A 15,531-nucleotide genomic window follows, 5' to 3' on the forward strand; every position below is an offset into this window, starting at 1 on the left:
ACTACAGTGTTATGTTATGCATTCATTGTATTGCTGTGTGAACACATGGGTGTATCTTATTTCTCCATGTATCATTACAGCTGTTGGAATTATTAAGCTTGGGGAGCTTGGGGAGCTAGTGGCCTAGCGGTCTAAGCGCCCCACATACAGAGCCTACAGCCCTCGTCGCAGGGGTCGCCGGCTCGATTCCCAACCGGTCCACCATCTCCTGCATGTCCTCTCCCACTCTCTACTCCCCACATTTCCTGTCTCTCTTCAGCTGTCCTTTAAAATAATGGCAAAAAGGCCAATATATATTAAAAAAAGTTATTCAGCTTATGAAAGTTATGAAAGATTAGAAAAATTGTTCAACAAATAAGGTTCCATAAGGGATAATAGATTTATCATTAATTTGATATAAGGTTGTTTAAGTTCTCTTGACAGCTGCAATACTTTGAGAAGTAGTCCAGAGATATATGATAAAACCAAACTTGGACTGAAGGTGTTTTTAAAGGGGTTTAGATTCAAGTCATCAACAGTTGGATGTATGCTGACATTAACATTAGGGGCTAGAATATTCATTGTTACTCAATAACACATGCAGCTGTCTCATGTCCTATTGGACTTGTCTCTCTCATTGGCTTTTATAGTTCTACTTGTACACTCTGATGGTATCCATATTTCAAACCTTAAATTAAACATGGTCATTAATATCATTTCAGCAATGATGGGTCTTCGATAATAGATCTGTATACCCAACAAATTACTAGATGAACATGTACGGACATCCAGAGGCGTGACCGAGGGGGTGGCACTGGCCCCATTAAAATGTATTACATTTTCTTTTGTTAGTGCCTGGATTTCTAACTTTGGACAGACTTCTTGTTCTTGAGCCTTTACACAATTAAGAAGTAAGCCAATACATGTATGTTTCGCCTCCGTGTGTTTCCTTTAAAAGTAAAAATAAAATGTACACAGAATAAGAACTGTATGATACATTGGTGATAGTTGTTAAAGTAGATAATAAAGACAGGGTAAATGCTATCTATGCTATAGTCTTAGTTTGGCCACCCCAGTCAAAAAGTCTAGGCACGTCCCTTCAAACATCCATCTGTTTGAAGTCCCACATCAGATTTCCCTCCAACTGTTGGAAGGATTGAGTCAGGCATAAATCATCCTAAAACTCTTTTAGTCTGTGCTTGGCTTTGATCAAGTTCCGGATTTTTTCCCAAGGATTAAAATATTCAATAACTACAGCTCTGACACCATTTTCTTAATAGATACAACTGCTAAAATGTTTGATGACAGAAAATGGTGCTTGTCTGCCATATTGTGATACAACCAGGGCATTTGAAAAAACTATAATTAGGTGATGATCAAGAAAAAAAATCTTGACAGTTATTTTCTTCAATGGCTCATTTTGATTGTAAGTCAGGGAAACCTAGGAGGGCTGCAAAGCTACACTGATAAATCCATTTTGTTTTTTGAAAGTCTAAGCACTTCTCAAATAGCACGCAGTAAGTCTTCTCCCTGCTATAGATACATTTAATTCCAAAATGCAAAGATTTCACATTTGGTTAATCCAGAAGACTCACTAGTAATGCAGACAACCCAGTACAAATAGTAAGACAATCCAGGAAACTTTCTGCAACAGCAGCAGCTGGGTGAGTGTGTGGTCAACATTGTTTACTTGAGTTGTTTGACTTAAAAAAAATTAAACTTTAGCCTATTTCTACAAATTCACATTAAATACTGAAAATAATTTGTGATTTCAATAACTCTAATAGTCTGAAATCCTATCAAGTAGGCTTTTAGCCTTGTGTTTGCCACAGCGACCCGAATTGGAATAAGCCACTGGCAACAAATGAGTACATTACCACATCCCTCGCAACTACAAAGTCTTTCCTAAAAACCCAATACTGTAACTTGTCTGCAGGCTCTGTCAGCTGGCATTATGTAGAGTACAGTAGAGCTACACCTTCTGTGAATACATTATGCATATTGTGCCCAGATATAGCATATGCACACACGTACACACAAACATCTTATGACTCAGCATCCTCAGGCCTCCTGTGACTACAACCAGACCCACTTTTTCATCTCTACAATTTCTCCTCAGCCGAGCAAGGCTGACTCAAATGTCACATCTGAGACTCGTGACAGGGCAAATCTGTAATGAGTTTGTGACTCCTCACCTCCGAGGTTCATGCCAGCCTGGAGACACTTCCGTACGCGGCACGCCGGGCAGTTTTTCCTGCGGATCTTGTCGATGATACAGTCGTTTCTCCAGCACACAGGTAGTTGTGCTGACCTAAAGAAAGAAAAGACAGTCCGTACTTGCAGCTTGACGTAAAACAGCCTTGATATTTACAAAGGGGAGCGTAGCTTTGTGGGAAAGGAGCTTAGCTTATGCAATACTGAATAATTGTTGTACACTTTTGCCTGCATGAGGAGGAGAAATGTTTGATTCAAGTGTAGAATTTCTGTCTGCCTTTTATGTAGGTCAACATGGAGACAATGTGGAATCTGATAATAGCAGACATGTACATTTCCTGATCACCTCTATGAACATGATTGTGATTGTGATTATTCCCTTCTACATTCTGTAACACATAACTAATGGTGTATTTTACAGTATGTGGCATGGGGGTATTAATATTCGCCGGAACCAGGACACTGGCTGCAGCTCCACTATTCCTGACAGTGATGCTAACATGGCGAGAATCCCTCCTGCCTCCTGCCTAGCCCTTAGCTAAACCCAATGATCTCCCATTTCAGAGCGCTTCCTTCCGCTCCACTAATTCTTCACTGTACAGCTCCTCTCCTCCTCCTCCTCCTCTTCATCATCCACTCTTTCTCCTTCTCTACGCCTGCGTCTCCATCCCTCCTTTTCCCTTTTTCCACACGTCCGCCAGCCTCAGAGCGCCATACGCCCACACACAGGCGCACACGTACAGTCATTCACTTTCACATTCTCATACACACATACACTCACACACACACACACACACATACACATACACACACACACACACACACACACACACACACACAAATGCATGTACATACTCACACTGAGCTGATGCTGCTCCACTTGGCAATTTAAAAAAAAAAAAAAAGTGCAAATCTTGTATTTGCTTCACAAACTAATACACACACATGAAAAGCAGGACACAACCCAGATGGAGCGGTATAGTGGGCTGAACTGACCCCAGTGACCTCAGTACATGGCTTGGCTCCACAAAACTGTGTGTACATGTCTGACTGCATTTACCGATGTATGAGTGCACATGTTTGCATTACAGTTTGCATCTCCCTTCATCTTGAACAGTTTACTTTAGAGATTTCTGGCTCATGCTCTTCTGTTTTAGCACCAAAGCCTGCACGCTGTTTACATGCAGTGTGCTCAAACACACGCATTCTGTGCATTGCCTTTTCTTGCATCCACAGTAGAGTATTTGTGTTTGTGTGTAGGACTGAGCAGAAGTTGTTTTCTGAGCGAGCAGGACTTGTGCGCAGTGTGTCTGTCTGGCTGCTGCCAAAAGCCAAGGAACCGAGCTGCAGGAGGAGAGGCAGCAGCTGTAGCCCCACCACTATTTCTGGCTAAATCACATGACCGTTACATAAGCCCATTTTTCTTGCTCTAAAAAACAGTAAACTGCGACACAGGAAACACAACGCAGCCGTCCCCCTTCTCCCAACCCCCCCCACTCCACCCTTGTTCACGCACAAACACACACACACACAAACACTCTCACACACACACACACACACCACACACACACACACACACCACACACACACACACACCACCACACACACACACACAAACACACACACAGACACACACACACACACACTCTCACTTGGATAGGCCGGACCAAATGGCAATTCTGCAAACTCTGGAGCCTTCATGTCAAATGTTTTGCTCATTCCTGTGAATCTTGTTAATAATTGTTGGAGTGGAATACCCTTCATGAGACAGGCGAAGTCACAGTCTAATGCTGTGTGTGTGTGTTTTACTGTGTGTGCATCTGAAAAGTAGAGAAGTCGGTTATCTATGCATTGTGTGTGCCTACATTCCCGTACCCTTACACAGCATGTTTAACAGTGCATTTGCTTATCAACTCTGCATGTGGTGGCTGAAACGTTTTTAGGCCTAACATGGTAAAATTCTTAAATTCAAATAAATCGCTTCTCATATCTTGTATGAAGTGATTACAGCAGAACACATTTTTTCTCATTAATCCATATGCATGGTACCCAGAAATCTACATCTTTTGTTTTAACCAATGTTAGTCAATTATGCAAAATCTAATCAAGACATTTTCATGAAACACTCCATGAAGATTAGGATTCATCAGATACTGTTATAGATTTAACATCATTCTAGAAAAGGCTGCTTTCTGCAACAATGCACACTCTGTCATCATTGGTTATTTAATGAAGTCCACTCGTGTCTACTTTAAGCAAATGATCTCATAATCTGGCAACAACCTGCTGAGTAGTCCCCGTTGGCTGTCAGCTCCAGCGAATGTCACTATGAGGACTTTCTTCTGAAAAGGAAACACTCTCCATCCCTCATTTTAATAAGAGTTATCTGTCCTGCAGTGCTCCAGGTACCTGCACTGCTACACCACATCTGAAATCCCAACAAAGACTCAGTTAAAAGCAGTCTCTGACCAAACTGTTTTAAATAGCCAGCAGACACATGTGGTGAGACCCCTGATTGAGAAAATAGCCCTCTGAGAAAAAGGAGCTGACCCACATCAATAATACTACTGTGAGTAGGATATAGCAATGGTTTCAGGTTTCTTTGTTGCCAGCCAGTAATGCATACAAACACTGGTAGAAAACCAAAGCAGCAAACTCTGGCTGAGAAATAAAGAAAACCGAAGAAGGGAAAATACTGCAGTTGGGTTAACAACAATTATGACACTAAATGTTTGTCTAAGACCGTTTTTCCAACAACAAGCTAACAATAAATCACTGATGATAAAATCTCTGTAGAATGTATGTTTTGTCTTTCTTAATGAGATAGAGAGACAGAAATATTGGTGGCAGACCATCAGATATTTAAAATCTATCACAATTTCCTCCGCTGTGAGTCTAATCCATTTGTCAAAATACAAGCAATGCTGTCCTGTAACTGATGAGGGTTACAGTGTTAACTTTGTCACTTAACTGCAACAACTTCTTCGCAGGTTCAAATTCTGTCTGCCTCTATTCATCTTTCTCCTTGACATTGATGCATGCCGTTTCGCTGCTGTTAACTTTAATAGCTTGATGTCGAAGCATTGATTTCTCTTAGTTTTGGGATGTGCTAGAGAGCATATTTAGTGAAATGTTTCTGACCTTTGATCAACTCCAAGTTATCAAAGATGACGATGCACTGTACTATAAACGTTAAATGTATGTCAACATATGCGACACTCAACACTTAAGTATTATTATTATTATTTGAATTTACTTATTTTCTTTTTGTTATTATCATGCATGTGTGCATGTATATGTATATATGTGTATATATATAATATATATATATATTATATTATAATATATATATATATGTGTTGTGTGTGTGTGTGTATGTACGTATGTATGTATGTATGTATGTATGTATGTATGTATGTATGTATGTATGTGTGTGTATATGGTTTTTTTTGTACACGTATGGCTAAAATTAAAATTTTAAAATAAATTAAAAAAAAAAAGATGACGATGCAGCTGAGAGCCCAGTAAAGTTATTGGCTGTTGCAGTATATCAGCACGGACAGCACAGCAGTATGGCATTGGTGGGAGAGTCTCGGCTAAGTAATCGCACTTAGGTATATATACAGTATACATTACAAGTAAACATGGTAGGAGAGTGAGATGTTGATTTACAGATTGTAATACTTGGTAAAACCATGAAACTTATTTCTGATCAGCTGAATGAATGAGTTTATCGAGAAAACGCTGTGACCAAGAGTATTGACTAAAATGTGCTGACTTCTTATCGAGGGAAACAGGACTAGAATGTTTTGCGCTGCTGTCGACTAAAACCAGACAAAACTATAAAAGGCAAAAGAGAACAAAACTGGACTAAAACTGAAAGGCATGTTTGTCTGAAGACAAGGACCAAATTTAAAACAGCTGCCAAAATGAACACTGCATATTAGAATGCCAAACTTTACAGCAGACACAAACTTACAATAGGATTTGTGAAAATCTATTTCAGTTTCTCAGATAATTCTAATTTAATTATCCTCTCACAAAGCATTTGGTCAATTCTGTGGCTGCATTCAGGAAAAGCTAAATTACAGAGACAAAAAAATACCAAACGACCAAAAAACAGGCCTCTCACAGTTGTAATTGTTCTTACCACTGATCCAGATTGCAAATCACTGCCTTGCAATAGTTGTGCTGCTTCAGTTCTTTGGACAACACACAAACAGCTGTGCTGGATGGAGCTCTGAACGATTAAGTTTTCCTGTCTGGATCGTTGTAAAAAGGGCTGTAGAAGTTAAATACGCTGTAAATAGAAGCTGTTATTTGTTTACAAATGTCTCCATTTATATTATAATGTTTGATAACTCAAAGTGTTGTCCAGGGCATTACCTTCTCATTTCCCCATCTGCTGCTTTTGTACATTATATGCAACCATTACTCATAATGTGGAATATATAGTAGTTGTCTTTTCCGCATTGCATTATAATGTTCCCAACAGAAAACACCACACCAATTCTTTCATGTCAAATCATTTAGATATGAAGTGGTAAGAAAAAGAAAAAGCATGTTCTTTGATGGACAAATAATGGTTAGAACTCCTCTGCACCTCTTTTCTAATAACATGTTGTTTTCATTTAAACACTTATTGAACGCCTGTCCAAGAGCGCAAAGTCTTTTGTGTGAAAACAGTGAGGAATCATTTTGTCTAATTTTTAACTGCATAACTTTAGAAGTTCTTTTTTTTTGCATCGTGATTCTTTTTTATGGAGTAAATTCACATCATGGCAGCATTTAAAGCACAATACATAGCACACTATAAGAGATCTATTCTGGCATCAAACAGTAATGCAACCACCCTCAGTTTGTACTGTGTCTTTAACAAACAAATCCCCAGTGAACACTCTGATAACCTCCATCAGATTGTCACTGCTTATTTGGTTGAGCACAACAGGTGTGACCCTCTGACTGTACTGGATCCTTTTTGCATTAATGTCAAAGAACAAAGGTATCAGGAGGGAGCAGGAAGAGATGGAGGTCAGATTATATCCTCTGCAGAGCCAGCGGGCCTGCAGGTCAGCCCGGGTCAGGGGGAACTGAGGGCCTGGAGGAAGTAGTGTGCATATATGACTGTACTTATATCATCAGACATACAGCATGCCACTTATTATAAAAGGGAAGATCGGAAAAAGCCTTTGAGACGGCACAGTGAATACAATTAGGCCGCCCCGTTGATTAGTCATTTAATATTGTAAATAATTATGAGCAGCTTGCATAACTAAATATTTATGTAACTCCTCAAACAAACATGCCAAACAAATAATGCATGCCTCTGTTTTATACAACTGTAAATGATATTAACACAGGTAGACAGACTGTGTACTGTAAGGATTTTTGTATGTATTTTTTAAATATTTTGTAGGCTGCAGAAACTACTAAATAAAACAACTGGCAGATGGGCTTGTTAGAAACATCATCATTAATTGCAGCCTTGATGAATTGCAGCTCTTGTGTTTATTTTTAAGGCAGTAAGGATAAATGCACAACATACTGTAACAGTAAAGGTATCTAGGCTGCATTGGAGACCCTCCTCAGGCTGCGTTCTCCAACCTAAATGCATTAGCAATGTAGGTCACACCATACTTACAGTAAGCCGTACAGATTTAAGTTCTACCTGAAGTTGTACACCTGACTACCTCGACTGCTCATGCTCGTTTGCATGTTAGTGTGAACATGTTAATGTGTTTGCATGTATGTCGCATGAAGTTTCTAATGAGAGAGAAGCTTTTATTTGAGCAATGTGTTTGGGAGCTGGGATCAGAGCAAGACTGCTTAATGGCTTCACTCCAGTCGATGTTACATGAGCTACACACGCATGCACACACGCTTACACACACACACACACACCACACACACACACACACACACACACACCACACACACACAACACACACACCACACACCACACAACCTGAAGCATTCCCTCAGCACTGGAGGGAGGCTTCTATTCCCCAGGCCTGAGCTGGGAGCAACGTGATTGGACGGCTGGGCTGCCGCTCAAAGCCAAAACACAGCAAGCCGTGTCCTCAGATGAACTCTCCCACAGAGGCGGTACTAAAGAAAAGGTTCTTAGATTGACACCAGCGCCATGGAAACCACGACCCAGTCACATTGCAGAACACAGTGAGGCCATAACAAGGCTTACTAACATCTCAGTAAACCTCCCAGTTCAATAAAAGAACAGGAAAAATAACAAGCGAGTTAAAAAAGGGGGCCTAGTATTATTACAAAGACCAGACATGCCAAGCCACTGATGACATGTGAAAATAAGGCAGCGTTCAAGTCTTCAAATGTGCTCCACATGGAGTCGATTATTGAGTGCAGCTGTCTTATATCAACAACTGCTCTTTAGTGAGTGGATGCAGGAGAGCAGCACATATGAATGTGGTCAGCTATTTCCACATTTCATTAGTGATGTCACACATATTTATGAACTGTTGTTGAGAGTCAGGAGGCATTTTTTCCCACAGAGGCTGACACCGTTTATGCTGAGGAATTCCTTCATTTCGATAGAGCCTGCAAACCAGCTGCATGCTGGCATGAGAAAGCAGAGTCAACAGTAGCAAAACAGCTGTAAAACTTGTTCGCCTCATCAAAGTCATAGCCCTTCTTGTTTGTTTAGTTTAGAAGAGCATTAGAAATGTTCAAGCATTTCAGCTGCCATACTGCACGAAATGAACCGGAAGACTTCAAGGAGATGGGATGGATGATTCTTCTATGAAATAATGTGTGAGCATGTGAATTCTTCGAGAATAAATTCAGGCCGGCATGGTAAGCTCGCAGCCAAGTGAACACTGTGCATAAATTAATACTTCTATACGTTTCCTGGGACCATGGTTATACACTTTATCGTGTACAGTTGGCTCTGCCTTCTGGTAGATAAGACAGAAATTAAGTGGAGTGAATATTGGTCCCCTCGAGGAGGACTGTAAGTGCCCAGATTTGGGCAGTAAGAGGCCCATGTGGCCAGCAGATATTCCAAACAGATGGTTCACATGTAAACCCAAAATGCAGACTTTAAAGAATAACTGTGCCAAGCTGCGGTGATGTAAAATAAAGCTACCTAACAGTGCCTTGTCTGGTCCTGGTTAAAAGGGAAAGCAGACCCTCCACAGTAATAATGATTTGTTGATGACTCCAGAATGTTAACTAGCTATGTAGTAAAGAGCTGAGAGCCAGTTAGTCGTCTAATGAGCTACAGACGACCAAAAAGTTGTGTCCCCCGAGGCAGGAGGTGCCAAAAAATTAAGTATGGGCCGGATTATTCCCCTTGCACAGATGCCCGCTCTCTGCAGTCTTCTTTTATATCTTACACGCCTAGTCTAAGTTTTTAACTTTGAGGAGGAAAGAGGAGAAGGAGGAGGAAATACTGGGATTGGGGAGGAGTGAAACGTCTCCTCACGTCCTAGCTTACACCTCTCAGGCGCTCGCTGCTGACACATCGCTTTCCACCCTTCTCCCTGATTCTTCTCTCTCTCTCTCTCTCTCTCTCTCTCTCTCTCTCTCACACACACACACAGCTCCTCCTCTCTTATCTCTCTGTCTGCGTCTGACTTTTTCTTTGTCCTTCCTTACCCCCGCCCTCGCTGTATCTGTTTCACTGTCCTCTATCTCTCTTCACTTTGCAAAATCCTTCTCTATGTTTTCATCCTTTGCCTCTCTCTCTCTTTTCTCTCTCTCTCTCTCTCTCGCTTCTCTCTCTCTCTCTCTTCTCTCTCTCTCTCTCTCTCTCTCTCTCTCTCTCTCGTTTCTCTCTCTCTCTCGTTTCTCTCTCTCTCTCTCTCTCGTTTCTCTCTCTCTCTCTCTTTCTCTCCTCTCCTCTCTTCTTCTCTCCTCTCTCTCTCTCTCTTCTCTCTCTCTCTCTCTCTCTCTCTCTCTCTCTCTTTCTCTCTCTCCTCTCTCTCTCTCTCTCTCTCTCTCTCTCTCTCTCTAACTCCCTCTCTCTCTCTCTCTCTCTCTCTCTCTCTCTCTCTCTCTCGCTCTCTCTCTCTCTCTCTCTCTCTCTCTCTCTCTCTCTCTCTCTACCATTCTCTCTACCTCTCTCTCTCCTTCCACCTCAGCAGCAGCTGTGTAGGGGTCATGTAAGGTAACGCTCACTTTGCACTTCAGAAGGGCGTACACGCAACCTTGATGACATCACACGCCTGTGTGGGCCGCCCTTATTACACTTACAGAGTTTGCACAGTTGCAATCGGTTTGCGGGGCAGACCAAAGAGGAAATCAGAAACAGAGAGACGCTTGTAGAAAGGTTTGAAATAAAGAGCCCTGCAATGGATATGAGGGAATCATGCATCAATGAGCCAGTTTCAGATGATAATGTTCTATAGAAGAGACATATAAGGGTTAAGGAGTCTAATCAAAGAGCCTTTAGGATCTGAACTCCTCAGAGACCAGGGATCTGCCAAAGGCTCTTGCAGCCTTGCTTAAAGCAAGAACAATGGCACATCAGATTGGATAACCTCAGACACATACTGGTTTCAGGTCTCTGTGATGACGCGCTGTAAATATCATCGGATTAACAAACGATTTGGTCGGGAACGAGCGCAACTCTTCCACGGTCAGGAAAACACCTAGAGGGCCCGACGGCTGGCTGTCAGGCGTGTTTGCTGTTTCTCTCTGCCTGCACCGCCTCGATCTGTGAGCGGCTGTTTTGCATTCAAACACTCATCTTAATGAGTTAGGCCAACGCCTCGGCAACAGGCGCCGAATGAAAAGCACATTATGGCTGCTGCTGATTTTTCCCTAGCTAAATATACAGAAAGGGCCTGCTGCAGGAGAATTACCCACTCAGTGTTTTGATTTCAATCCAGTGTGCCATTCAAGTCTATAAATCTAATGATCCAAATGGCTTTGGTTATTTTAATGATCTTTTATAAATATAAATAAGGGAAAGGTCCACTGAGATTTACAGTAGTATAATCAATATGTTAAGTGAAAGTGAAAAAAAACATTAGCTATTAGTTGACAATTCTTTTAAAAATCACTGCTTTACTCCAACAAACAAGATACTTCCCATCATATTTTGACAGTAGAGCTCAGTAAATTATGCTATATCAGGGGACAAAATATCTAGAAAGAAAGAGTATGCTGAGTTACTATATTTGCACACATTTCTCATTTTCCAGTTGGGAAAGCTGCAGTCCATATACCACAAATTTAAACTTACTTAACTGTAAATTATTCCCCAGAAAACAACTCTTAATCAAAGAGCAAAATCTGAGGCAATAATTCAAAAGGCCACAACTGTGAAATCATGAGATATTATCGACATTACTGGATACTCACAGAAACTATTTTGCTATGAATGAAACTTGCTTTATGAGAGAAAAAAATTGGAAGCAAAATCGTCCTCCCTCTTACAGTTACACAAATATTAGTTTTATATTAAGAGTTTATAGAACTTATGTCACTCTTTTCTAAAAAATAACAGTAAGAAATGGGTTTTCCTCCTCTTAAATGTTAAGAGTAAGAAAAGCATAATGGTTGTTAGAGTTCAGCATTCACACACAGAAAACAAACAAGATCAAAGAAGAAATGTGTTTTTCGAACGTAACTTTTTCTCATACCTTCCACGGCCCTCTTGAAGAAGACTTTGCAGCTTCCACACGTCACCACACCATAATGGCACCCTGACGCCTCGTCTCCACAGACAAGACACACTTTTGCCGTTGAGGATGGTTGTCTCAGTGGCGAGCTGAAACACACAAACACATTACATGTTTTTAGACAGGTCATATAAATCAACAAAAACTTAACATAAGACAACGCAAAGTCGTAGCAGGCTGTCCCCTTCCTCTCAGATGTATACAGCCTGATGCATACTGTGATACATTCCTGGACTTTACGACCAGCAGTACAGTAGCAGAGCAATGAGGCTAGCCATAAATAAGTCTGCCAGCCAAGAGCAGGGGGGCTTTGCGCTCAGCTGATTTATAGCATCACCAGGCTTACAGAGATGACAGTGACAGATTTATTGAGGAGATTATTCAAATTCAATAAGCAGAGAGACACAAAGCAGGATGTCAAATTTAAGTTGGATCCAAAACACTTGTCCCCTTCTCTAGGATAAGAAGAGAAAGGCACTGAAAAATGTATTGAATTAAACCACTATAAAGCCAAAAGTTTACAGTGTAATAAGTCAAAGTTCAAAGTTGAGGATTAATATTTACTTGAGCTTCTACAACGTATTTAGTTGTTATTACCAAGAGCCACAGCCAACAGGAAACACAATTGATGACAGTCTGCTGCAGTTCTACCTGATCCCAGTCTGTGTTTACTTTGGCATCATGCGCAGCTTTCACTACTGACTGATCAGACTATAATTACATGACCACTAAAGCTCAGGATGTGCAGCCTGTTCTCACTGATGCCTAGCTAAATGGGTGAATTAGTTAAGAGTTACAGTAGCTGCCAAAGGTAATGGATGATGTCTGTCTGTAGTTAATCTGCCATCAGGTGGAAGTAGGCAGCTCAGAGCGGTTCACTGTGGTGTCGGAAGAACTAAAAAGAACACAAAGTAGGGCTTAACAATTTCCCCTAAAATCTGTATGAAAGTGAATTATTATATTGGTCATAATGTAAGAAACTACTTTAAAATTAGTCTCATGTAGTTTTACTCTCTTTAATTGTGACAGAACGAGGTAGAGATGCAGGTGTGTGTTAAATTGGTTAAAGACCTGCTGAGAAGTCATTGGTTGTGGTGGTTTTGATGATTTATACACATAAAACGAAATTACAGTTTAAAAAAGAAAAAAAAAACATTTGCTGACTCAGTAAATTGTATTAGTTCCATCATAGGTAGAACAAATAACCAAACGGTGTCAGTACTTCAGTTTGAAAGGATACATTGTAGAACAATATTAATAAATATTATATGTACCTTATATTCATAACGTTACAAAAATTCCAAGAATTTTATCAAAAATCTGAAAAAAATCACAATTAAAATTTTGTATTAGACCAAACGGCAACCTCCAGTCTAAATTTTGAAGATATTGAGATTAAGAGTCCTTCCAATGAAAGGCACAGCTGACTTGATTGACAGGCGGGAACACTGTAAGCTGTTTGGCTAGGAGGCTCAAAGCCCGCCTCTTTATGTCACACTCCCTTGACAGCAGCAATATGGCTCCTGCTGCCGGTTGGCCTAAAAACAGCGCTTCAGAAACATATGGGTGACGTCACGGATACTACGTCCATTATTTATACAGTCTATGATTAAAACACACAAAAGATTAATTTTGAAATATAAAAGGTTCCAACATACATATCTTTGTCAAAATGTTATTTAAAAAGGTTGAATTTTCAGAACCGAAGTTGGGTGAAAGCGATAACAGAGGGACACCCCATTTCATTTTTGTGCAGACCTTGATGTGAACAAGCAAGCAAGACCAACAACCTTGGTGTTGAGCCCCAAGTGCATTTAGGTTATCAGTTATGTTTATAAAAAACTCAAGAACAGGGTTCAAACTCTTTTGGCTTCAAATACCACCGTTCATACTGGCCTCTACTTTTAAGTATTCATGGAGCTCTGGTCATTATATGTAGTTTATATAACTTGTACATATAATGCTAAACCATATGCCAATCTACATGGCCATTTATATCCAATCCATTAAGACTTAATCTGTGCTCAAAATAAGCTGTGCTAAATGCAGATGATGCATATGTGTGATGGGTGACAGGTAGATTTTAACAACAGAACAGGTCGTCGGCCAATTCTCTTTGAGAAAGGTATTTTATGGCTCACACCCATATAAAGTAAGGGTTTGCATCTCTTTCTCAGTGATTTATAACAGTGACTGGAGAATTCTTACATCTTTTTGTTATTTTTAAATATTCAATAGAAATGTATCAGGAGATTATTTGGTGGCGTGTTGGGTTGCAGTCCTAAAAACGGCATGGTTTCACTGGCCGGTATAGCAAAAACAGTTGATGGACAAGGCTCTGTGTATGAAACAGGAATGGTGCAATTACATAATGCTAAGCTACTCATTTATGCTACTTGTAATTGGAATAACACCATATTTGGCTTTCAAAAAATGTTTGAAAAAAACCTTCATATTGAGGAACACACACACAAACACACACACAGAAAAAGGCAAATATGTAGATGGGTACAAAGAGAGAACACCTTGTATCAAAACATTGAAAGTGGCCTCAGCTTCCCCTTCTTTTCTGTGCTAATTACCTCACTCCCATCTCAATCAATAACATGCAAGGTGATTGTCTGGTTAACATTCTCCTTCCATCCTTCATCAAACCAGCTGCCAGGCTCTCTCTCTCTCCTCCTCTGTCCCTCTCTATGCCTCTCTCTCTCTCTCCGCTGCTCTCTCTCATGCACACACATTTCCTCCAGGGGACTTGCTGGAAAGGGGTACAGCAACAGCACACTCAGATACAATCAGGACCACTGATCTAATTCCCTCTTGTCCATCTACACACACATTCAATTTGTTAGGACGCTTAGAGGAGTCTCTGGTGAGGTGTTTGTCTGACTGGATCTTTCTGGCATCGGGCCCTATGGTTTCAGCTAATGTGAGTGTGTGTATGTGTGCAAATCCAATCCATGTTGAGGTGTGTTTTTCAGCATGCTAATCTGCTGACTTTTTTACATTACATCTGCCTTTTAACACCATTACAAATCAATCAATCCATCAATATTTACAACAGTTATACACTACACTGTGTAAGAGCAGGTTAAGAGATTGTACAATTTATTATATTAATAACAAAACAATGATCAACCATAAGAAGGAACTAGGCAGCAGTGAAGGGGGAAAAAAAATTTGAACAGGCAGAGACCTTGAGCAGAACCAGACTCACTGGTGATCAACCATCTGCCTGACCGCACGGGCCATGAAAATTGGGATGAGGGAGATAAAGAGATGGAAAAAGAAAAACTGACCAGAAGACCAACGGACAGACGGAGCTAAGGACAGAAAGGGAGACAGGTAGACAGACAGATGGACCAGAATATGGACAGGGAGACATACAGGCAATGAGACAGACCAGGAAACAGGCAGGAAGACAAACTGACAAATGACCTGGAGACAGACAGTTGGACAAGAAAGCAGACAGAGAGACATACAGATAGTCAAGAGGACAGACAGGGAGACAGATAGACAGACCAGCCAGAAGACCATTTGGAGACAAGAAGACAGAAAAGGAGCAATAGAAAGACTGGAAGAAAAACACTGTAACCAACAGACAGGATGATAGGGTGTCAGACTTACTGGTAGACAGACAGATTGGGACATAGAGAAAGATAAGGAGTCAAAAAAACAT

At 40.6% G+C, this 15,531-nt stretch overlaps 1 protein-coding gene across 1 annotated transcript in view; it reads right to left on the reverse strand.

The window, feature by feature from the left end:
* Nucleotides 1-15,531, reverse strand: part of nr3c2 (nuclear receptor subfamily 3, group C, member 2) — an 88,814-nt gene that overhangs the window by 25,593 nt on the left and 47,690 nt on the right. Inside the window, 3 exon segments of the mRNA XM_034688766.1 lie at nt 2,175-2,264; nt 2,267-2,290; nt 11,814-11,941. Of these exon segments, the coding sequence (XP_034544657.1) occupies nt 2,175-2,264; nt 2,267-2,290; nt 11,814-11,941 (242 nt within the window).

This window comes from Notolabrus celidotus, chromosome 7 (assembly GCF_009762535.1).
Source record: "Notolabrus celidotus isolate fNotCel1 chromosome 7, fNotCel1.pri, whole genome shotgun sequence".
Lineage (NCBI taxonomy): Eukaryota > Metazoa > Chordata > Actinopteri > Labriformes > Labridae > Notolabrus > Notolabrus celidotus.